The 26,293-nt window shown below is 38.7% G+C and overlaps 1 protein-coding gene across 5 annotated transcripts in view; it reads left to right on the forward strand.

Moving 5' to 3' along the window:
* Rapgef4 (Rap guanine nucleotide exchange factor 4) overlaps window positions 1-26,293 on the forward strand; it is a 288,628-nt gene that overhangs the window by 60,022 nt on the left and 202,313 nt on the right. For 3 of the 5 annotated variants that reach the window (XM_058580189.1, XM_058580195.1, XM_046447279.2), the window contains exon 1: window positions 7,691-8,085. Coding sequence is in view for 3 of the 5 variants with exons in the window: in XM_046447279.2 (XP_046303235.1) it covers window positions 8,074-8,085 (12 nt within the window). In the remaining 2 variants the exon portion in view is untranslated. Of the gene's footprint in view, window positions 1-1,664; window positions 1,812-7,690; window positions 8,086-26,293 lie in introns of those variants that run through there. The other 2 variants (XM_046447277.2, XM_046447278.2) reach the window with 1 other exon arrangement.

The following is a 26,293-nucleotide window of genomic DNA, read 5'->3' on the forward strand; positions in this document are numbered from 1 at the left end:
TTTGCCTTATACTTTGCTAATAAACTTAGATATCTAAGCTATGTGAATCATAGCAGGAGTAATACTTATGATCTAACCCTTCCAAGTTTTAACATAGAATTTAATGCTGGAAAGTACAAATTAGGCCAAAAGAATTCTTTCTGAAGGATTCAGGTTGTAGTAAAATGAGCGATTTAGTGGGAGCCTCCAGGGAACCTGCTATTCTAGAAAATCTGTGAAAGCCTTTGACTTATCATAATCTACTTGTGTTCTTACTAGAATTTGAAAATTACTCAGACATATCCAACTTACTGAGTATTGATGTTTCAGTTCTGGGAATGTTTTTCTGAGTGAATTTATTTTCAATTGTCTCTCTGGAAAGTTTATTAGCAGCCTATTCTTAAAATTTCCCCTGATCTTTTATTCTTTTCTGAAATATTATTGATTTTATTTTCACGAACCTAATTTCATATGCTAATATCTGTGTAGTAGCAATTTTCCATGGTTCAAGAAACTGGATTCTTATGGGCATTTGTCTTAGAGATGTGATTACAGAGGCACTAACTTGATCTTAATATCATTTACCTATTATCGTGTATCAGATGCATGAAAGGAAAACTGTGCCTTCTAACTCAGAGGATCACCCTTGTGTATCTTCCTTAATTTATAATACCTTGCAAAATTAATGTCCAGATGATTTTGAGTGGCTATTTGCATTATTTGAAACTAGTTAGGATTAATTCCAAACATTATCACCAATGTTGCATGTAGAGAGGAAATTTCTTTTTTAGTACTCCTTATGAAACTTCTGAATCATTGATTCATGCAGTTTGTGAACTAGCCACAGTATTTCAGATACTGTTTTTACTCTGTTGTGGCTGCAGGAGGCAGCATGATACAAAAAGCTTGTTATCTATAGTCAGCCGTGGTTAGAATCTGGCTGTACTGCTTATTTACTGTGTGAGCTGGGGCCCTGTAAACCCACCACTGAGACCCTCAGTTTCCTCATCTCTTCAAGACAGACAGACACAGTGTCATCCCTATTCCAGTTTCCTATTTAAATATTATAACTGTACCCTTTCACTGAGAAGGCTGAGTTCATCTTCACTGGGTTTCTGTCCTTTTCTTAAAGCAGATAGTAGTTGCAGAAGATAGCAAGACTATTGCTAGCAGCTTTACTTATCATAACACCAAACTAGAAACAACCCAAATGCACGATAGGAGAATGGATAGGCAAACAGTGACATGCCCACACAATGGGAAACTATTTACCAATAAGAAGAAAGAACTATCGATCCATGCAAGAACATGCACAAATCTTATAGACATTATATTGAACAAAAGTCAGACATAGACAACAGCAATTATTTGTCTCCTTTTACTTGAAGTTCCGCAACAAGCAGAACTCCTTCAGGTTGATAGAAATCAGGTCAGTGATTTCCTCTGAAGTAAGGATCGTGACTGGAAAGGGGTAACAGGGGAACTTTTGGGGGTCATATAAATGTTCTGGGTCTTGATTTGGGTGGGGATCATGCCAGTGTAGGCATTTGCCAAAATGTGCAATGAATGGTACAATGAAGTTGGGTGTTTTATTTTGTACAAATTATATTTAAATTCGAAGAAAAGACAACTCACTCATCTGCTAAATGTTGAATTTTCTAATGACTATTTTTGGTGATTCTCAGGATGCGGTGACCATCTGCACCCTGGGGATTGGGACAGCCTTTGGAGAGTCCATTTTGGACAACACGCCCCGCCATGCGACCATCGTTACTAGGGAGAGCAGCGAACTGCTCCGCATCGAGCAGAAGGACTTCAAGGCACTATGGGAGGTGAGCCCCAAGGCTTCTTTGTCAATTAATACAGTTTCAGATGAGAACGGGAGTCGCCACACGGATAATGGCATTACAGTCAGGCCTTAATGTGTTCTGTTCTGAGCTGGTAGATGGAATTTAATTTTCAAAACTTGTTTTTAAAATGAGTGAGTGAAAAAGCCATTTTGACACAAGACATTTTTTTTTTAATTTAGTGCTTGCTCAATTTTCTGTAGTTTGACATACCTTATAATTATTTCTTGAATGACCATAGAGCATTTTTATGTATTTTCTCCCTCCTATTCTACAGATGTATTCTTAACCAGGGAACAAAATACTTTGACATTTTCTTTTGCATTTTAAAAATTATTATTGACATGTTCCCCGGGAAAGTGGAATGAATGGGGTTAACATCTGCTTCATTTAAAATGCTTTTAAAAATGATGTGCCTTATAATAAGGTATGCGGAATGGAGGTACATAAAGATGTCTGGTTACTTGCCAACTTCAGGATGCATAGATGCCTCAGCAGTGGAGGGATGCCATGTGTCCTGGTAGCTTTTGCATTTACTGATGCTTCCTGGTATATCTCAGGGCTCTGTGCTCATTTACAAGGAGTATGGGGAATAAATCATCTTACATGCCGTCTTGGCAAATAAAGCACTTATAAAGGCCCAGCTAAGCTTTGCATCTCTGACACTCATTCCTTTTCAGTTCTTTTAGCTTCTGATTTTAACCTGTGGCTGCTCCTTGTCTTTGTCCAGGGCTCAGTATGTCCAAGAGTTAACCCGTTGAGCCGGCAGGCTTTGCCACTTGTCCCAGTGTGGCTAAGATTTTAAACTTGATCTAAAAAGAATTTTGTGTAATCAAATAGTTTCCCCCAGAGCCAAACAAATGATGGATGCATTAGGGGGGCCCAGCTGCAGGTGAATGAGTGACGCTGGCCTTGAAAGTCAGGCAAAGCCTTGGAAGGCCTTGGTGGTGAAACCTGTTACTTTTATTCTTGGCACTAGTGAATAAATTGCAGGGTTACTTGTTTGAAATGTTTCTCTTAGAAAATATTAAAGATCTCCCACGGCTCTGTAAAGTTCAGAGACAAAAGCTAGTTTTAGGAAGGAAAAGCAAAAGTCGGTTTGCATGAGGTGTGTGTGGAGAGGTTTTTCCGTCAATTAAAAGGGACCAGGCTTGAGGCAAATAAGCCATTTTGTGGATCTTTCATTTTAAAAGGTAAACTGAAAAGTCTTTTTCAAAAAGGGAATTTGGAAAACTGGTGTAAGGAAAAAAAAAAAAAAAAGACTCCTACCTGCCTTGAGGCTCCGTTGTCTCTTTTGTCTGGGACGACTTGCTCAAATTGCTTGATAGAGGGTGGTTTGTGGAAATATTTAAAAATGTATTTTAATTAGGAGCCCTCAGTGCTGTGAAGCAAGTTCTTGAGAAGTTGCTGCCTAGGAACATTAAATTTATTAAAAGTATTTTCAAACAAAATTGCAAAGAAGAGTGCAGGGGGCACTGGCGCACCCCACTTAGCTCAGCAATCTTTAACCTCCAGCTGTCTTAGCTTTGTTTTGTTCTGAGCTCTTTAATGTGAATGATAAACATCATGCATTTTATCCTCAGTATTCAGCATGTATTCCTCCCAAATTAGAGTATCCTGCTACATACCCATAATGCTAGTCTCTACAAAACTAATGATAATATCCTAATATCATTTAATACCCAGTCTATATTTCAATTTTTTTCAATTGATCTTAAAATATCTTTTATAAGCTATTTTTTTTTCAAACCAGGCTCCAGAAAAAAGCGTGCATCACATTTGATTGTTACATCTAAATCTCTTTCCTCTCTCTGCCTCTCTTGTTTTTCTCTACCTTTCTCCCTTTCCTTTCTCCCCTTGGCATTGACTTATTTAAAAGGCCAGGTCAATTTCCCCCAAGTTCAAGATTTATATGAGTTGTTCTCATGATGTCTTCTTTTACACCTTTACCCCAGGTTTCCTGTAAATAGAAGTTAGGGCTAAAATCTTAATTAGATCAATCAAACATTTTGGGCAAGAAAATGCTAAGGGTGATGCTGAGGGTATCAGGAGACTGCTAATAACCCACTTGCTCCACAATTGGTGGTGGTGCTTGATCCCTTGGTAAGTTGTACCTGAGTATATCTTAGATCATCTTCTATAGGTGTTTCCCTTAGAGGTAAATTATTAAATGGAGACATTGATATTGAGACCTTACTCTCTAAAACCTTACCATGTGTTTTGTAGCTCTGTGGATCCAATCCCTCAACTGAATCCTCAGAGCTTGATTTCTGCTCTCCTCTGCCGCTGACTTTAGTGTGCCAGGGGCAAGATTCAGAGAGCCATTTAGTGCTCAAAAGGATGGATAGTTTTCAGTCTGGCTTCTTTTACAGAAGGAGGACTGGATTCTCCAAGGAAGAGATTAGTTCACATACCATACTTCATTTCATTTGCCTGTCCTTGCAATGAAGTGCAGAGTATGAATTAGATACTCAGTCAACGTGTTCACTATTCAAAGTTCACAAACCACCCTCAATCACTTATCTCATTATCTAGTGACCTGTTAATCAGAACTTTTTAAATGGCTATGCTTGTGCATACATAATACCAAGAAGATGTATAATTCTAAAGTACCTTCTGAAAAAAAAAGATTGATATTTATTTTACAGTTCATTTATACAACAAATCCTGAGTATCTCCTGTGTGTTAGGTATCAATAAACAAAATTGACAGGATTCTCAGGGCAGAAGCTTCTGCTGTACATGGAGGAGACAGAAAATAAAACAAAGCCAATAATATAATTTTGGAGTATAACCTATTGTCATTAAGTGAATCTTACTTTTGTTCTTTGAATATTTGGTGATGGCATATATAGCTCCAACTACAAGCAAAATGTGTGATAGCCAGACCACCTGTTCCTTGATTATGTCAAATAGTAGGGTTTATGGTTCAACCATCCATCACACTAGTGACATCTGCTAGCAATATCAAAACCCAAGCTCATACCGTCAGCTGAAATCTTAGATGTGTCAGCCACAGAGCAGGGAAGGATTGCGAAGACAAGGACTGCGTAGAAAAGGCTGATTTCTTTCAGATTCAGGTGGAGGCACCACTGAACCGTGAGATACAGAGAGAAGGCGGCAGCAGAATGGGTAAGAGCTCAGAGTCAGGGCTGGGTCAGGGGTCCAAATTGTAAAAATAAGACAACATAAATTAATTGTGGCCTACATTTCCATGTTCATCTCATTTGACTCATTACTTTTGAGGAATGTCATGGTGGTCCCATTTTATGGTAAGCACCTTATATTTAGTTGCATACACACATATTCTTGATGTCACTTAGAGGGGTTGAAACCTGAAACACTCCCATCAGGATTCTGAGTTACTTCTCACTTAAAATTATGGCTAATCAGTAATAGGTAGTATAGTCAAAAAAAGTTCTTTCATAGGCTGAGCAAAGCTGTGTTTGTGTCTTATGCTTGGGCTTTGATGGCAGCACAAAGCTGGGAAATTTCCATTTCCTCCCAGGCTCAAGGCAGGTTACTCAGGCTTCCACAGGTTTGTACTCAGAAGGCCACACATGAGGTTTTCAGTTCACCCCAAATATCTCTTGCTTTATATTGTCTATTCTGTTGTAAGTCAAATAGGCAACACCTAGGTTTTTTTTTAAAAAAAATTATTGTTATAAATGTAACCAGAAGCAATTTATTCAGTTATCTCTACAAATACCTCAAAAACATAAACATGCCCTAAGATATCACTGAGAGGGCAGCTTGATGCTTATCTTTTACTCGATATCTTTCCTAGTGAGAACTGCTTTCTTTCCTCCTCCTTTTCCATATTTTAGTTTGCAGTGGTCAGATTTATGGTCAGATTCAGAGGTACGGTGTTGGTCCCTCTTCAAGTCAGGTCATGCTTTCTTAGCTTGAGTGAATTAAGGTGAATTTATTCAGAGTTGGTCAATGGCGCCTCCCTCTTCTCTTGCCTCTTTGATAGGAGAACTTGTAAATATTAACCAGGGTATAAAACATCTCATTTTTCAGTAACATCTCAGGAGGGAGGAAGAGCTAGGAAGAGAGGAGAGGGGAGAGACTGGAGGTAATGTTTCTGAATTACTTCCAGAAGAGAATTAATTTGAAAGTGTTGGAATACCATTTTTAGTTCTTGAGACAATTATAATTTATAATTTAAACTCTGACACTGGTGGCATTTTCTGCCCTTAGTGAGGAAAGCTAAATGGCAAAGTGGTTAAGTGGAGGCTTGGGAATTTAAGCCAGTTATTAATAGTTGATCCAAGATTATGGGTATGTATGATGGATGGTGGCTCTTGGAATAAATATAAAACTGATTTATGATCCAATTCCATGAATCTCTTCTCAGCATATGTAGTACAGGAGGGTTTTTGCTGGCTTAGAGCAACAACACTGAGGGTTTTCATTCTTTTTTCCTTTTGTTTTTCTTCCTCCCTTCATATCTCATGTAGTCTGAGGGTTCTTTCAGGATTGTGGCATGTTTTGACATCTTTACGTGGAATCTTTCACATGCATGACATGAAATGACGTGAGGGTCCAATGTACTCAGGGAAGTAGATGTGAGAGACAGTCGCGGTCAAATCACTACCCAAGAACTAGCAGTGTACCACCGGGTTATCAAACATCTCATTCTATAACCGACACTGTTTCAATTGCATGAACATCATTCTCGTTAAAAAAAAAAATTCCAATACTGTGAGTCATGTTTGAACATGTTCAGAATAATATTACATATTTAAGAATAAATTCTTTGAAAAATATAAAGATTGGAGTAAAATGACCTGTGTCACAATAAAAGTGTTTCTTCCATTATCATTGTTATTCAGACATCTCTCAGGACACTATTGTGATTTTTTTTGAATCAGGGCAAAACATGTCACGGAGAACCAGTGCTTGGTTGTAGTAATTGGTATAGTAGAATTTATTCCCCAAATGTGTTTGTGATCTCAGTAAATATTGTCACTGACTGAAAATCTATTTCATGCTTTATGAGATATAAAACTGAATGGTAAAAATAAAAGGTATACATGTTTGAAAGCAATTAGTAAACAGATATTTCTAGGAGTAATGAATGCTTTGAAGAAATATGTTTACATCTCTCTCTGTTTCCTAATTTTAAGTGTTTTTTTTTTCCCTAGAAGATTCTACCAGATATGTTGGCAGTTGTGAAAAGCTTTTTAGTTGTTTCTGTTTATTGCTTCTTTTAGAATAGATAGGAGGAAAGGCCCTCTTTCCATTAATAATCTTTCAAGCCACCGAGAGAGTAAGAACAGACAGCAGCTCAGTTGTTGCTGCTTTTAAAAACCTTATTAGAATAATATACCTTCCAGAGGCATCTGCTCCTGCTTGAATAGGTAGGATGATCTCTCTCAGTGGCTGTCAGAAAAATGAAAGCCAGATACCTACAACAAAATCTCAGAGCGTAAGTATCTCAGGAGTCCTCTGGGTGGGTTTTATGGCTTCATTGAGCATGCTAACCATTTTGGCTTGTTTCCCTTTTGGATTCGTGGTAGGCTTGACAGGTGGAATGGTGTTTCCAGTGGATGTTTAGGGCCAGGGATATTGAGGCAGGACCCCCTGGCTTTCCTTTTATTGCCTCGGGGACTCACACTTCATCTGAAGAGCATCAGAGCCCAGAAGGCAAGGGGCCTGAATTCTCCCAAGTCAGAAGCCTCAGCTAACTTTTGGCAACTTTGGAACTTGTGCTGTTAGGGTTACTTCCCAGGCCAGAAATTTGCATCAAAGGGCTAAGAAAAATACATCCAAAAATAAACATGAAAGCCAAGACTTGGTGCCAGGAACTCCAGCCACACACATCCTGTTGGCTGGTTCCCTGGTCTCTCTACTCACAGCTCTGATTCTTTGAAACTAAACGGAAGCCTGATCCGATGACTTGGACCTCATGTCAGCATCAGGGGCTCACTCCTCTGTCTTCAAGCTTTTCCGTGGAGTGGCAAAGTAATTCAAATGCAGAAAGAAAGGAATGAGATTATTAGGAGTTAGCTAAAGTTTAAACATAGGGGAAAAAAAGAAAAAAGGAAGTCTTTTCTCATCACCTTTGACTGCCTCAGCATTCCTGGAAAACCTTCAGCTCTGTTACTCTCTGTGGACCAGAGGTGCTCAGTAACAGATGTGAACAGGGGACTGCCGGGGATGAAGGCACGTTTGCTGCCCAGATAAAGGGTAGCTGTTCACTGGATGTCTGAGAGCTCTGAGAGACAGGAAAAGAGGGACGCATGCTCTACAAGGTCAGACGAGTCTTTCTGTTCTTCTCTGTTCTTCCGTGAAGGATGGGACAGTGGGGACATGGTACATGTCACGGTTTACATTCGGTTGGAGGAATTATGCTAACATCTCTGGCTTTTCTAATTATTTTTCACCAGACCTACATAGGTACCATGGCACTGCCATAATTTGATTTCATCTTTGTTTATGGTGTCTGTGCTGTGGGTGTGGGGGGAGCTTATCTTTTTCTGATAGTGAAGAATATTTATTTAGTCTCATGATCTTAAATATATTTCTAGAAGAGAAATGTAGTTGTTCATAACTAGGCAGAATCATATCTATCACATCAATATTAAATATATGTATCTATCCAGTGACATATTTGAATAGCATATATTAAAAATGAATTTTTGGGCCAGGAACAGATTGAGTGTGATGGTATTTTACCCTCTGGGTGCCCAGGGGAGGTATCTTGACTGTAGCTCTCAGATTATGTGAAGTCCTCAGTGTTTATGAAAATTCTGCTACATTATTGATAACTCAAAGCCCCACTGGCTCCCCAAGCAGTGATCTCACTGTTTCTCAGAAGATGATCAGGGGGTCTGAATAGATCAAGGCCTGGCTGGCAGGTGCAGGATGCCCAGCTGCTGCTCAGCATGCTGGTTGTGACCAGTAGTCGTTCCTCTTGCTGAGGCTCCCTGGAGGTTTCATTTCAGGAGTGTGCAGTGGATACTCCGGTCTTCCGTTGTGCCCAAAGGTTCTGTGCCTCCTCATTTGCCAGCAAGCTGGGCACTATGCCCTTCCAATGGCTGCTTGCCTCATTCACTTCTAAAAAGCTTCTGTCACACACAACAAGCATACTTGGTTCCCACCACGGGGAGGTGCAAAAGCCACCCTGTCTGCTCCCCTGTGGTTTAAAGTGTAGTGGATAAGATAGACCAGCATATGCACAAATGTAAGATTAACCGAATATGAGACAAACCGAAAAATACTCTGGGAAAGAGATGGTGTCTGGAGGTCATGGGGGGAGCTCCGGGGAGGTTTATTTCCAGCCAGGGTTTTGTTTCATATCCACAAAAGAGCTCTGCTTCAGAATTCTTTTGCTGTTTATCAGCATCCCAAAAGGGTTGGGGCCAGTTAATCAAATGATGGCTTTGGCGGCAGCCTTGTGCTGAGGGAGGGGCAGGGCTCCTTCCTTGTGAGTCTGCTCTCTGCCCTCTCCCCCTCCTCTCTGGGGCCCCAGGCAGTCTAATCAAGGAGAGTGTCATGTGCTGCATTTCCCCAGGCCCAGCTTTGTGTGGTGTTTGTTTTCAGTCATCATCTGGAGAAATTCACAGTGAGGGTTCATGGGACCCCAGGCAGAGGCAGTTTAAAATGGGAAAGCCTCTAAGAACTTGAGACTTCCAGAAGGAACTCCTGGTGTGGACTGGTGGCTCTCCTTAAGCTCTTTATGCGTAGAAAGCCCTATGATTGTGCGACTTTCCTGCTCTTGTGGGTCCAGATTCCTCTTGTGCATCAATTCCAGGATTCTGGTGAGAGGTTAGAGGGCTGGGGTGGTGTTTGACACCAAGAAAGAAAAAGCAGGAAATTTGGTCACAGTGCTGGCCTCTTAGGTTCCTGCAGTCTTGACCCTGGTTGATGTCCCTGACCTCAGTGTTCTGAGCTGTCTACCCCAAACCAAGGAATGCACGACAGACCTTCCACAGGCCATTCATGTGGTCGCGTGGTCTGGCCTGAAATGCTGATCTATTCCTGGTTTAACCCAAGTTTGTGGGATGACTTCCTGCAGCGCTCTCCAGTCTCCTGGGCCACCTTATTGTACAACAGAAATACCTTGACTTAAATCTTACCTCGAGGATTGGAGAGAGTCAAGGTTAATGCCCATTGATTATTTATATGCCTTAAGTGTTAAAAAATACAGTGTCTCCCTCTCTTTTGGTTTGCAGATGAAAGAAGCCACAAATTATGTGAATGGAAAGAATAAAATAGAGGGCAACAGTTCATGTTCTATCAAACTATAGACAGGGAGAAGAACTTTATGGTATCTTTCATTTTTTGTGAAAGGGTTGTGGCTCACTATAGAGCACTTGCCTCTATACTATGAGGCACTGGGTTCAATTCTCAGCACCACATATAAATAAATAAATAAAATAAAGGTATTATGTCCATCCACATGTCCAGTTATGTCCACTTATAGTTCTTAAACTGATTCTACTTAGAATTATCTGGGGGAGTTTTTATTTTTATTTTTTTTCCTCTCATGCCTCACTCTACCTAAATCAGTGAATTCTGAATCTCTAGAAGATGAGGTCTGGCATCTGTGACCTCTTAAAGTAGCCCAGGTGGGTCTAGTGGGCAACCAGGGCTGAGAGCCTTGTGTTCCTCTGTGCTTGCTGGTTCAGCATATACCTGGCTGGCCTCCTTGCCCCTGGCTACAGCTCTGTGATGGATCTGTTTGCTCCTTGCTAGTCTGTGTTGAATTTCCTAGTGTGTTTTCAAATTGGGGTTTCTGCCAGATTTAAGTGATAATGGCAATCATGTGGGAGAGACGAGCATGCGGGGTTTATTCAAGGTTTTCTGAATTACAGCTTGTCTGTGTCGTGTGAAAATAAGTTGCAAGAACATTGCCTAATTCCACGATCCTACAGGCACACCCTCTCAGGGCAATGGTGCCATCTTCCGTTAGGTAGTTCCTGGGAACCTCTATGCTTGCCCTTGTGAAAGAATGAGAATAAAAGAGGCAAGTCTTATCTTAGTATTATTATGAAAAGAGTTTTGGATTCATGGATCTTCTGAGAATTTGGGGAACCCACGATGTCCCTGGTCTGTACTGGAAGAACTACTTCTCTAGGATAAGTTCCCAGAAAATGTATAATGTTTGATAAACATGGAAACTTTTCTGACTCTTATGGAGTTGGGGGGCCTCAGATCTTCCTGCCTTTTTTGAGGACTGAACTGGGTTTGGACATCCTTTTTTCTTTTTCCCTCTGAGGTCCTCTTCAAGCCCCTCCCAAGACCAGCCATGTGCCTGCTGGCTCTCTTGGAGCAAAACCTTGTAAGAAGCTCAGAAGTGGCAATCCAGAGACCTGAAGGTTAAATTCTTAGTGAAATTTCCCCGCTTTAGGTCTGCTAACTACTGTTTCTTCTGTGCTTTCCTGGTCTCTTTGTCGAGTCAACCCAAGATCCAGCCCAAATGCCACCTCCTTTAACATCTGCTGTCATCCACATCAGATGAATAATATCAGGGAAGAAATAATGGCCGCTCATTCACACCTGTTGCTTCTTGCAGGTCTGTTTTTAAAATCATATTTGTCTTTGAAGGAAAGACTGGGAGGAGGCTGAACTTCCTCCTGAGGAGATGAAATACACATGATCAAAAAGAAAATGACCAGGGGCTGGGGTGTGGCTCAGCGGTTGAGCACTTGCCTGCACGCAGGAGGCCCTGGGTTTGGTCCTCAGTACCACATAAAAAAAGTGAAATAAAGGTATTGTGTCCAACTATAACTAAAAAATAAATATTAAAAAGAAAAGAAAAGAAAATGACCAAGGCTGGGGTTGTGGCTCAGTAGTAGAGCACTTACCTAGCATGTGTGAGGCACTGGGTTCAAATCTCAGACTGCATATAAATAAATAAATAAAATAGAGGTATTGTGTTCATCTACAACTAAAAAAAAAAAATACTTAAAAAAAATGACCTGCTGGGCGTGGTAGCACATGCCTGTAATTCCAGTGACTTGGGAGACTGAGGCAGGAGGATTAAAAGTTTGAGGCCAGTCTCAGCAATAATAAAAAAGGGCTGAAGATGTGACTCCGTGGTTAAGCACTTCTGGGTTCAATTCCTGGTGAGAGAGAGAGAGAGAGAGAGAGAGAGAGAGAGAGAGAGAGAGAGAGAGAGACCCATGATCAAAAAAGGAAGATAGGTTGTTAGGGAACTTGATATCTGATTGGGAGATGGGGATCATCAGGAAGGCCAACACCTACAGTTGCTTCGGTTCAGGGAAGATTTAAGGTCCCCCAAAACTGGCAAGGAAGCTGGAAGCTAAGGGGTCCTGGCCTGAGATAATCTGAAGCAAGAGGTTGAAAGTGACTTCAGAACTGACCCAGAGGGAACTAAGGACTGTGTAGACACACTCGGGCTGCATCTGGTTTCTCCCAGATTTAGCCTTGGGTCTTGATCAGTTGATGCATCTCACTTTCAGTGGGGTCTCTGTGGACGCTGCAGGGCAGGAGTTCACCGTCAGGCCTGGTCCTCAGGTAACAGAAGTGCTGCACATCATTTATTTTCACCTGTTCCTCCATAACTTGGAGGAACGTTCCCTGAGGAGCAACCCACTGAGGGACTCATGATATGATCAAAGTGCCTGATCTGACTAAAGGACATCATGGTCATGTGGATTTCACATTTCATGGTGGGTCTCTGCTTTTTAAAAAATTCTTTCCACATTGTTTTTTATTGGTGCATTATAGTTATACATACGGATGGGATTTACTGTTGCATATTCATACATCCACAGAATATAACAATATAATTTGGCCAATATCACCCGCCAGCACTTTCCTCCTCCCACCCTCAGGTATCTATTTTCTACTGATTTTCCTGAAATTCCCCCACTCTTCCCCCCCCCCTTCCTCTCTTTCACATGTGAGAGATATGTATGACTCTTGACCTTCTGAGTTTGGCTTATTTTGCTTAACATAACGGTCTCAAGTTCCATCCATTTTCCTACAGATGAACTAATTTTATCCAATTTAGCTTTCTGTCTTCCAGAAATATGATAATTCATTTAGTCCATGGCCGTCAGGTCTATGTGGAACATCAGAAAAAGAGGATAGGCTCACAACAGGTGCTTTTAATTTGGGATTCATAACCCTGGGGAGTTCATGAACCAGCTATTTAACCTTTGATATCTTTTATATGTATGTGCATCTTTCTGCAAAGAGGGTCCATACCCTTTAATCTGATAGGGGTCTGTTACTCCCCAAAAGATTAAGAGCCATTTTCTGTAGAATTAAAAGGTTATAGACCAGATTAGGTAGCCTATTCCCTCTTCATGGGAGAGAGAACTGAAAATTGACTCTCATTTTAACACATCATTATTGGATTTCTCATGGAGGGAGGAGAAACAGAAAATAGTTGCCGTCAGGCTTTAAGGCTTTGATATTGGCATTTCAAAACTTTTTGTCGTGGAAAAAAAGTTAGAAAAATGTGAACTTTCAGGGATGGAAACAAACACTTTATAGATAGAGATTCTATGCCCATTTTAAAATAAATATTTCTAATTTATGAATCCACTGCTCCACTAATGCTCATTTAGGCATTTGGTATTCAGTTTTAAAATGACTGAACTATAATAAGATGTTTTCATAGAAGTGTGGATTTGTATTCTTTGTTCCCCTGCCCCTCCCCTCCATATCCCCACCCCCCCAAAAAAAACCTGTCCACATTTAACAATTCCAGTAAAGCTAACTGGACAACCTCAGACAAGGGTATTTTAAGAAATCAACCATAACACAGCCCATTGTGCAAAGCAAGAATTCTGTTTTTATTTCAAAGAAATTATTTAACTTATTAAGACTAGGTAATAAATGCATTTGGTACAAAATTCAAAACATCCAACAGAGTATATAATAGGAAGTTCTGCTCACCAGAAGTAGCCTCACTGGCTTCTTCCGTACAGTATTTTTTGCTGAATATTGTCAGAGATTGGCTTATTGGGCAAGACAACATTTGACTTTTCTCAACCTCTTGAAAAGGAAAATAAGGTGAAAAGATTTAAAACTATTAAGACATTTTGAGTTATGATTTTTTCACACAGATTGACTCTAACATACTTGTAAGGTTTTAGTTTGCTTGTTCCTGTTGGTTTACTGTTTTACTAACCCTAACAAGTTGGACATTGTATAACATTCTCCAATGTCTTAAATCTGAGAACATTTTGTGAAATGTGACTTTGTTTCAAATAGAAAATCAGAATAATCAATTTTAATTTGTATTTTTTAAGAATTAGCCAGACAAATGGGGGCATAAACCAACAATTCCAGCAATTTGGGAGACTGAGACAGGAGGATTGCAAGTTTGAGGTCAGCCTTGGCAACTTAGTGAAGCCCTAAGCAACTTAGTAAGATCCTGTCTCAAAATAAAAAAGAGCTGACATTTTCTTCAATCATTTCCCAGGTCCTGATTCAATACATTTAGCTATTTGCAATGTTGATTCACAGAATCAAGTCTCAAAAGTTCAGCTGCTTCAGTGCCTCCCAAATATTCTAGCTTAAACTCTTTACTTTTATATACTTTCTAAAAGATACTTTTAGGAATTGAATCTGTGTTCACTTCTGAGTGGTTTAGTACCACAGGAGAAAATGTATTACAATTGTAAAATATTTCAGATATAACACCCAGAAACAAGAGATATTTTAAAATGACTTCTCATGTATTCACAGCCAAACTTCAAGAAAATTAATCAAAACTTCCTGTCTTTCATCTACCTTTCATTTCTGCACAGGTGACTATTTTCTTCCATATGATGTTTATCATTTCTGTGTTTCTTGATGTCTTTTTTTATACATGTGCTATTTCACTATTTTCAATGTTTGAATAAATGATTTTTTGAAAAAAATAAAAAAGGGCTGGGGATGTGGCTCAGTGGTAGAGTAACCCTGAGTTCAATTCCTGGTATAAAAAAAAAAATTCAAAGTAATGTGCATGATTAGTAATATATAAATATAAAAATAAAGTTAATGAAAAAGTAAATATAAAAATAATACCTCCTCCAGTTTTAATAAAGCCTTAAAGCTATAGGATATCATGTTCACACCATATTAGTAAATGCAACGTGCAAAATCCTTTTTGCATTAATTTTCTGAGAGGTTGTCTCTGTAAATAACTTCTCCAGATATTTCCCGAGTTGACATGTATCAAGGCAGGCACCCCTTGATACGTAGCTGACCTTGCATCCAGGGCCCTTGAGAGAATAAATATTTATGTTGACCATGCAGCTGTCATGAATTGAGTTCATAAAATGGAGTACAGGTTTTAAACCCTGGCATAGTCTTCTTAATCTCATGGCTCCAAGGCTATAAATCAGAACGAATGTTTGCCTGCAAAAGGAGAGCAGGAATAATACTATGAAATAGTGCCTTTGTTTACTAAAATATTTCTTCATTTAGGTGCCTATCTTCTTTTGGCTGCCCTTTCCCTGGATTTCATTGTTATTTTATTTTTAAAAACACATCCATTGTAATCTGAGTTGAGGGTAACATAAAGCTCATAAAGCTAAGGGGATAAGAGAGGTGAGGTAAAAAGAAAGCTATATTTTAATATACAAAAGTAGGATATATACATACAAAGTTCAAATAGGACACACAAGGCTGACTGTATAATTTGTAGGGGCCAGTGCAAAATAAAAATATGGGGTCCTTTGTTCTCCAGAGAATAAAAAATTGTCATCAGTGGGGCTAAAATATTAAGCCTTTTACTTTCTTCTGCATTCTCTCTCTCGACTTGTCATTTTGTTCTTTATTTGCTATTTAATGTTATTCTAAGTGAAGAAAAAATCAAAAATTTAAATTATTAGCATAAATTTACTATTTATCTTTCTATGGTGCAATGCCAGTTTTAAATGCAAATATGGGAACATTTAGCTTGTATGCAGAATCCCTGAAATTACCTATTTATATTTCTTAGCTTGTACATGCATATGTATTTTATTCTTATCAGGACAGCGAAAGCCATGCATAAAACTGATTCAACTGGCTATATTTCTCTTCTTGAGGCACACCAACACTTTCTCTCAAGCTTACTGATGAGTAAGGAAGAACCGAAAGGAAAAATGGATTGTCCTCTTTCCTTGTCCTTTATGTCATTATTTTTGGCATGTTTGGCTAATGCATGGAAGTAACCTAAAGAAAGAATATGATAGCGTTTCTTTGCCAAGACCCTTCCATTCTGTGTTCAAAGCAAGAACAGATTAAAACAGAAAATGGGGCCCCTGGAGCTGGCAGCACTCAGGCCCATGAAATCAGCCCTGAGTATAGAAATGCATGAAATGAAAAGTAAAATTCTTCCTTTTTCTTCCACACTCATATTCCCAGCTCTTCTCCACAGAGGAAATTATTTTAATAGTTTCTTCAGTAACATTTCACATTTCTTAAGATGGATACAGATTAGATATATAGATATATAGAGATATGTAGTGGTGGATTAGATACGACTACAATTCTTCACAACTTTTCCCATCAGAAGATATAGTCTGTTTCTTCCTCTTGAATCCATACTGATCCCAGGGCATACTTTGACCTGTAAAATTCAAAGACAGTGACTTTTTTTTTTTTTTTTTAAACTTCAAGTATTGGCCCTGCAATACCCACTCTTGACCTCTGGGTGTGCTGACTACATCCTATGAGGACATCTGAGATGGAAAACCATATAGTCCATTCCAGACATTGCAGCCATGGTAGTTGGAACCCCAGAAAAGGAAGTGCACCCAGTCCTAACCAACCCTCCCCACCCACGCTTACTGCAGCAGCCTGAGCAAGTCCAGGGGTCACCAACACAACTTCCCTAGAGCCCTCAGAAAGCGAAACATCATAAACCATTGTTCTGAGCTATGAGATTTTGAGTAAATTGGTATGAGCAATAACTATGGTACATACATTAAAAACATTTGAACCTTTACACCCCCATGAATGGGATTGCATCATTTGTATGGTCTGTATGTATCCTGCTTTTCTTCATGTAGTGTATATCAGAGAAAGTCCTCTGTCTGAACCCATGGAGTTTAGCCACATTATGAGACAGAGTTTTTTGTTGAAGGGGTTGCTATAATTTATTAAACCTATTCCTATGGATGGGCAGAGTTATGCTGGGTTTCATTCTTGTAAACAGTAATGAAAGGGACATTATTATACATGTATTTTGATGTATTTTGAGGAGTAAGTTTTTACCAGTGAAGTTGTGTGGACATTATATGAAATTTAGAATTTAATAAAGATTTTCTAAATATACTCTGGAAAGCCTGCACCAATATACATTGCTCCCAACAGTGTGTGACTAAACTTGTTTTGTTAGTTCTTCAATGTGGTAATTTCAAACTTTGAAAAATTAATTAGGAGGCTATTTTGTCTTATATTTCTCTGTCACTAATCTTAATTAATTCCTTAGTTAAACTTAATACCTAATTATTGTAAGAGGTTAAACATTTAAAAAAAAATTTTTGATAGTTTTAGTTTTTAATCTGTAAGTGACTAATTTAAATTCTTTGTCTAGTACTCTAATGGATTGTATCTACAGTTCTAAGATCATAAAAGCCCTTTGTAGATTAAAGGAACATACCCCCTTTGTCATATGCTTTTATATATCTTTTCCAAGTTTTTGTTGGAGACGTGTTCTGCGAGCAGAAATATTTCCTAGTTTGCATTATGGTTTTCTTTTTCACTCATTGGTTTTTCCCCTTCAATCTCTTTCCTGTGAACTGTGTTCCAGTGACACCTCCCTAAGGACATTTCGCTATTAAAGCAAAACTTTTAAAAAAAAATCATTTAGTTGTTTGCCACTCCTCCTGGAAATTATTTTAGTTTACCCATTTAATGTTATTTTTATCCTTTTGCTATTGGAGAGATGGTACTTCAGGAAGCCAATCCCAAATTAGTTGGTTGCTGGATCTGTTGGCTACAAAATGCGGTTCCCAGCAATAACTCATCCTTATCTATTTGGGGGAAATTAAAGGGAAGAATACATTTTTAAATGATATCACATGCTGTTTTTCTTGGCTAGATCAGTGGCTTAGCTATTCAGGACGTGGTCTCTTAGTCTTTTTATGGATCAGAGACTTAATGGGACTGTTTTGTAGGGTCGAAAATGCAGAGACCAGGTAATTCTGCCTTCATGCCTGGATCTGATCATTCCCAGGTGCTCTGTGCATCACCCCTCAATGGTCTGAGAAAGTCCGGATATAATCAGGGAAAATATCAGAGGCAGCTTCCAAAAACTGAGAGGTGGTCCACTGAGAGGTAGTAGACTGATCAGGTGCAAAGTGTAAAGGTAGAGAAAAAACTGCTCTTGATTTGGAGATTGATGGGACCATGGTGGTCAAAGGTGCTGGTGAACAGCAAAGTGGAGCTGGTGAGCCCTTCTAGAAAAAGCTCAAAACACCAGTGATTCTCTTGTCAATAAATAAATGTCTATTTGTTAAAAACAAAGAAACAAACAAACAACTTTTAACATCTTTGAGACAGGATGAGAGGCTCATTCTTGACTCCCGTGATGAAGTGTTTATGATAATTTCTTAAGCAATTACAAATTGTCTGTTTTTCTGAAAATTTGTTGCACATTGAAAATGTTTTATTTGTATTTTTAATATTTATTTTTTAGTTATAGGTGGACACAATGTCTTTATTTTGTATTTATGTGGTGCCTCACGCATGTTAGGCGAACGCTCTACCACTGAGCCACAACCCCAGCCCCATTGAAAATGTTTTAAACACTAATAGTAAACATAAAAAGAAAAAAATAGATTGGTTTTCAATAAAAGAAATAAATAGACTTCTTTTAAGCATCAAGATATTTTTGGAAGATATGTTTATAAATTATTTTGTGTTATTTCTCCCATTTTTTCCTTAGGTAAAATATTAAAGTTTGTTTTCCTGAGACATAATGACTGTGTCATCCTTACAAACTTAGGCACTTATTTTGTGCTTCAGTCAACTGGTGCCCTTTGAGGCTTCTGAGCTGTGTAGGAGTTTGTGCCCCACAGTAAATGGCACCAGAGTGTCACAGAATTCTGATGCTTTTCTGTTTTCCTCCTGGCTCCAAGTTGCCGGCTCTTGCTTTACACTGAAGTCAGTATTCTGCTCCTAGACACCCTCCTTTCCCCTTCTCCTAGTTCTTTATCTCTGCTAAAGGCTGGGAAGCTACAAGGCAGGCTTTTAAGCTTGGTGTTTAAAGCAAGAGTAAAGATACCTAAGGGGATGAGTCATGCGTGCTCACAGCAATGCCATCTGCTACCTCTGATGTGTGAAACAAATGCCACATTTATTTAGGTGGCTCAAAGGACTTACTTGCAGCTCTTATGATCAGATCAATTAGGAGATGCATCTAAGTGGCCTCTGGATTATCAGTATGTTGTTGAAGTGATTTAAGTCCTTATAAAACATTTCTACATTGTTCACCAAATTGCAAGCATATCCAATACTATCTAAGTTCCTTAATAAATAAAGAGGGCAGTTTCTATGGTAGCAAGCACATGACCTAGTAGGTCTCCAATGTACTTGGGTCAAAATGAGATTTTTCTTCATTGTGGCTATGTGATACTAGGCTAGAAATTTACACCTCAATTTTTTTACCTATAAAATGAGAAACTCAAACATAACTTGCATAGTTGTGGCGTGTCTGAGTATCTAGCCCATGGATAGTCATTGAGTAAAAGATGTTCATTAAATGATGGCAATTTTAGACACATGTAACTTGAAAATAATTTGAATGTTTTATTGGTATAGATCATTAGAATATATTCTCAATATTTCTTTTTTTGACTGCTTTTCATTTGTTGATAATTTTTAAAAATTTGTTCTTTTTAGTTATACATGACAGTAAAATGCATTTTGATATATCATACATACATGGAGTATAACTTCCCATCTTTGTGGTTGCACGTGATGTGGAGTTACACTGGTAGCGTATTCAAATATGAGCATAGGAAAGTTATGTCTGATTCATTCTATTGGCTTTCCCATTCCCATCTCTCCTCTCTTCCCCAGTATCCTCATCCGACCCGGTGAACCTCCACACCTCCCTATTCTCAGTTTTTCTGATAATAAAAATCTCTTATCCTTAATGATACATAATAAAAATATGCAATTATAAATTGCTAAAATATTTTTAAGTAATAAGTATCTCTTAATCATTTCCATTTCCAATTCAGAAGTCAAATTCTCAGTGACAGTAGAAGACTACAGTCACCAATGACTTAGGCCTAGCCAGTCTTTCATTCCTTTAAAGCTCCCAATTATTGGAATGTGGGTCTGGAGCAAAAGAGGATGAGACTGAGCATCACTGTTCCTGACTCATCACCCCCTTCCTGACTTTGATGACATTCCTGGCCACTCCAGATCTTCCAAAAAGAAGTGGGAGATAAGGTAATTTCTGACTCATTAAAATGGAAATGTACCCTCACTTCATAAAAAATCTCTCATCTTGATGTAAACTCAGGCTTATCTTTTAAAATGAAAACTGATAAAAGAAAAGAAAAGAAAAGAAAAAAAACCCACACAATCTTGGCAACAAAAATTTTCACAGTAGCTTCCTTTGAGTGCCAAAACTTCTCATGCATGGACATGTGTGCCTGCATAAATATGTACAAAACACACCCACTGCTTGCATCCATTGATGCCAGTGTCACTTCCAAAATAAATGCCACAATACACTGAGAGGAGTGCAGGTCTCTGTGCTTTCAGGTGAAAGTTCTGTGCTTTGAGATGACCAGCCATCAGCTGAGTATGGTGTTGGGGGAACAGCCTCTTGGTTATAGCACATGATGTCCCTGACGTGAGACTCTGGAGTAAACTCACAGCCCTGAGCTTCCGCTCTGATGCTGTGATTAAACTGCTGTTTGGGTGTTGCCTGGCAGATGAGAATAATAACAGCACCGCTTGGGTAAGAAGGGTATTGTCCTGAGGTGTGGCGTCCTTTTGACTTCCTCCCCCAAATGGAGTGCTTCCTGCTTTCCAGCTGAGGAGTGAGTCATGTGAAGGGACTTGAGGATGTGACACCGGGGACCAGTCAGGCTATAATTATTTGGATGGCACAGATGACAAATCTGCTTTGGGCACACTTCTCATCCAGGTAGAGCCGGGAAGTTGTAAGCAGGGTTGGCAAGAGCTCACACTGAGCATCTTCAACCTTAGTCCTGTGGTGTTTTCAACAACCACAGCCACAAAGTCGTGTTCACCGGGATTCTTACTGCAGATCTAAACATCCTGATGATTATTTCAGTACCTTGTGATTTCTGGCATTTTTAGAGTTTATTCAGGTTGAGAGATTGATGATGCGTTTGGTATATGCCTGAGATAGACCTATGGATGTGCTCCAGTGGCACACAGAAACACATGGCCAGTAGGACAGTCTTACAAGAAGACTCCCCGGGGTTGGTAAGGAAATGGCTCCTATTCTGCATTAAATTGTGTTTTTATAGAAGCTGAACACTAGAATCTATTATATGTCAAGAGCCATGGTAAGGGTGTATATGTGTGTGGATATATGCGTATAATTTTGCTGAATGCTAACTGTGACCTTATAAGGTAATAATAGACATAAAAATAACATTTTAATGCTTACTTCACTTGTCCTTATGCTAAGTAGGCAATTTGTATAATTTGTCTCATATATTCCTTTAAGCAATTCTGGCCAGTAAGGATTATAATCCCATTATATAAGTAAGAAAACTGAGACTTAGGGAAATTAAAGAACTTGCCCAAAGTTGTATTGCTAGTAAACTGAAGGAATTAGGATTTCACTAGCCCTGTCTGACTTCGAAACTCATGATTTGTAACATACCATCTTATTCTTTTGTGATCAACCAGTATCCATAACAAACCAGCCCACCAAACACAATAACAGACCAGTAAATAAGTAGACAAAACCTCAGTTTCAATCTGTTTGAATAGAATATTTGTGAGAAAAATCCTCACTTAACATTCACTTGGAGAGCAATAGCCTAAATGTGATGGAATGTTCCATTTTTCACAATAAGTTTCCATTTTTCATAATAAGTGTTATTATGAGAAAAATTAGAATTGATAATAATTGAGTAAATTCAACAAACACAAAGTGTTTCTGTGTTGATTGTGCTTCTCATAAAATGCTGACATGGAAAATCAAGATCCTTAAGTAATGAAGCCCCTTACACAAGAAGTGTAAGCCCCCTTACACTCCTAATGGTTCAGTAGTGCATCATTTCCTACAAGGAGTAGCCATTGGAGACTCAGCCTTCTGAGTTTCCTAAAGATGAAGTTTGTTTATTTTTCTGCACATATCACTATGTGAAAGGGCATCCTACTTACAAATGTCTTCACTCTTTCAACTGTGGACTTCCAAGGGATATCAAAATCTTGGTAATCAGCTACCCTATCAAGATGAGCGGGCAGTCTAAATGGCCCTGGGGAATCAAGGCAGTAATCTATTTCCCACTTTTGTTTTCCCTGCAGTTTTTTTGTTTTAAAATGAAAAACTTAGAGAAAAATGAAGTAAGGTATTATATGAGCCAGCTTTAGATCTTTGATTTATGAAAAAAAAAAGAGAAGAAAGAATCCAGAGGTAGCTTTGTCTAAGAAAATCTCTTATGTGATATAAAGTTAATATCTTAAATAAACTTAATATTATAAGTCTGCTGATGATGAAGTCAATGTTTAGCTTTTTTTTTTTTAACCACAGAAATATATGTGGTATAAAAAAATTCTTGTAGGATCTCTGAGTCTGGAGATGATTTTTGATATAATTTGAAGGTATTATGGATCCCAAACACTTTTTCTTTTTTTTTTTTTTTTCGAATTAAAGCAAGCTTATTATTTCGACTGGCCGGGCTGCCTCTCCCAACAAAAACCGAGGGAACAAGACAGCCCCACAGCTTTCTTGAAGCCCAGCTTTATAGCCCAGAAAGTTACACAAAGGGGGGTTACAGATAACAAAAAAAAAGGCTAGTTTACATTTTAGCTGGCCCCGACATCAGAATTTTTGAAGGCATCAGAGCCTCAGAGAGGGTCGCCAAACACTTTTTCTGCCTTAGGCATTTAGTTCATGTGTGTGTAAATTCCTTTCATTTATTCATTTATATAAAATATATAGAATATTGAGTATTTATATCATTATGCAAATGAGATATAAAACTTATGGTTATTGGGCCCAAGGAGGTGACTGTGTGATTCAAGAGGTAAATCAAGTATTTATATATATGCATACGTATATGTAAATATATGTATATGTGTGTGTGTATATATATATATATATATATATATATATATATATATATATATATATATATATATATGATTAAGTATACATATAAAAGTGAAATACTAACATTAAGGGGAAAGTGAATGGAGCAAAAATGATGAAATGATTAATGTCTTCTTTTCTGTCTCCTTAAAGTGCTGAGAGTCTCTTTTCTCTTTAGTGCTTTGCCTTGTGCTTCATTTTTGATTCAAAGCTTTTATAAAATTTTACTTCCTCCATCGAAACCTTTGAGCATGAGAAGAATTATGGTCAGATCATCCTTGGGTTCAAATTATTTGTATGACTTCTCTTCCATTAAGCATCTGTGTTTGCTTTTCATTTGTTTCTGGCTCTGTTCCTGTGAGAGATGGTTCTGGGCAGGCACGTAGCTACTTCTCTGTCTTTAAAGAGAGATTTTCCTCCAGGGGAGAAAGCTGTTCTCTTAACTGATCATGCAGTTCTGGTAGGCAAAGGAGCAAGTGGACACACACTTAATAGGACAGATTGACCTAATCAACCTGGTTATCAATAGAGCATTATGTTTCCAGTTGAACACCTGCACGACCCCTGTCTAATGCACTTAATGATGAACCACTTCTTTTTGGTCTAGTGTACCTTTCTCTTAATTTTTAGTATGTTGTCTAGTTTACTTCCTGGAATCATGTGCAGTGTTGAGGTGAACCACTATGTATTGGCAAGTCTTAGAGGACTGAGTGAAAAGCCCATAATGGTGACTGTCTCATTGCAAGACCCATATTTATTAAATAAATAATTGTGAACAATTTGATATAAATTTCAACCAAGATGAATGTTTTTTCAACAAAGTTTTTTTTTTAATAGAAAAGAAAATCCACTTGAAAAGCACCAAGTAAGGTAGCACTCTTCTTCCTCTTCAAGTCCTTTCTAGGGACGTTGTCTCGAGAAGGCTTAGTAGCTCTAGAGATCATTCAGTGTATCCCTTTTTTTACAATTGAATATCCAGAAGCAGGTCCAGAGAGCTCATAAGGACCTCCCTAAGGCCTTCATTGTTAAATATTGGCAGAGCCAGGACCAGCTTTGGTTTCCTTGTTGCTGAAGGACAATTAAAAAAAAAATCTCTGAAGGATGGTTGAAAAACAAATGTGGTATGGTAAAGCCTTCAATTAATTGCTTGGGATTCTAGTGAAAGTAATAGATCCTCTTTTCAGAAAAATATACATATACACAAAAGCATGGATATAATTTCACACATGAACTTCATGAAGCTCCTTCAGTGACCACCATCTAGGGTTCATGATCTCCACTTTGAGAAGAACTGATACAGATGTCATTTGACAAGAAACAACCTGCCTGTTGCTGAATCCTGCCATAATCTAATTCCATTCAAGTGATTACATGATTGTAGAATGGTTACTGCCGCTTCTCAAAATGCCCCCTTAAAGAATTAAATTATTAATAAGGAAAGAACTCCCAAAACAGACATGTAGATCCACATGTTAGCTGAATGCACATTCACAAACACACACGGTCACTTGTGAATATAGACTGTTAATTTAAAAAGCATGTATTTTGCACAACATAAAGACAGGTTAAAGACTTGAAAAATTTGAATTTCTTGCAACTACCTGATCCTCTCTTGAAAAACTATTTTTATTATCCCTCATTCTTCTACCATATTTTCTTTTATATTAAACACCAGTCATGGTGTGTGTCATTAAGTACCTACTGTGTACCTATTGAATTGGACTCTGGAGGCTAGAAAATTAGTTATCCAGCAAGTATATATGGACTCTCTTATGTTTCAGATATTCTGAGAGGATGGACAAAAGTTCCCTTGAAAACATGGGCCTGGTCTTTTTTCTCAAGGAGATCATGGTCCATTTTGGGGGACATGATGTTATTAATATGCATTAAATGGTTGATCTTTATTGAGTGCTGTCAAACTTAAAGTGAGACAGAAAGAGAAAGAGAAATCACTTTCAGAGGAGCTTAATTTCATGAAGGAGGTTAAATTACTGGGCTTTGAAAGGTAGGTAGGATTTGAGAAGACCATAAAGAAAAGGAGGGTCATTTTAGTCTTCTGGTTATCTATTAGTTCATAATACACTACCCCAAATGGAGTCACTTGAAACAATAGTACTTTTTAAATTTTGCTCATGAACCTGATGTTTGAATAGGGTTGGGAGGGAGAGGCTGTCTCAGTTCCACTGCCATCATTTGGCACCACTCAGAGGAGGATGCAGGCAGTCAAAGGCTCACAGTGGTGTGCCTGTGACCAGAACACTTATAGTATGGCCTTTCCATGTGGTTACTTGGCCTCCTCCCAGCACAGGGGCTGGGTAACAAGAGCTAGTGTCCCAAGAGAACCAGGCAGAAGCTTCTTTAATTTTTCTGGAGGAAGCCTTGGAAGTCATCAGTTGCCTCTTTGTCAAATGGAGCCTATGTCCCACCCCCCACCAGAATCAGGGGCCAGCAGCGGGGGTGCGGGGGGGTGGGGGTGGGGACATAGGCTACATTTTTAACACACTGAAGTCACATTGTAGGAGGAACATGTGGGGTGGGGGCGAAATTATGGTCTTTTGGAAAACACAGTCTACCACATAGTCCTGGAGTGGTGGAAATGCGGTTGCAGAGGTGGCCAAGTTCAAGACATTTGAAGGATCAGGTTGCAGGGAGCAGGGGATTTGTGGATAGGAGCTTGGAAAAAGGGTAGGAGTCTCAGTTAAGGAAGTTGAACTTGGTCCTGCTGACTGTAGCAAGTCTTTAGCATTTTTTTTTTTTCTTTTTTCACACCATAGTGTTCCTGGACTGGAATGTTTGGGCTGTGGGGAGCAGGAGTTTGTGGAAGTTAGAAGTGGCATAAGTAACTGGGAATTTGTTAAAGTAGTCTAGATAGGCCATGCTCAGGCCTTGTGTAGGGTGAAACCAGACTGGAATAAAGTGACAGGGGTGAACAACCTTCCAGAGAATATGTGATGTTGAGATTAGTGAGAGGCAATAATGGAAAGGGAGAAAATAAAATGGCGATGATGTTTCACTGTTTCAAGCTAAGTAAAAATATAGGCTCTGCTCCTACAGAGGTTGGCAGAAGTTTTCCAACAGAACCTGCCAGGGCAAGTCAAAGTGTGCACATTTGGATAATTAGTATTTCCCAAGCTCCTACAGGGAGTTCTGTGCAGATAAAGGATGTAATTGATTTAAGCACATTTATAAAATTAAGATTTTTTTCAAAGTATGATTATATGGTTGTCTCATTTTTATCTTCAGAG

Source organism: Marmota monax, unplaced genomic scaffold, assembly GCF_021218885.2.
Source record: "Marmota monax isolate L192 unplaced genomic scaffold, Marmota_monax_Labrador192_F-V1.1 WCK01_AAM20220418_F8-fsc00007, whole genome shotgun sequence".
NCBI lineage: Eukaryota > Metazoa > Chordata > Mammalia > Rodentia > Sciuridae > Marmota > Marmota monax.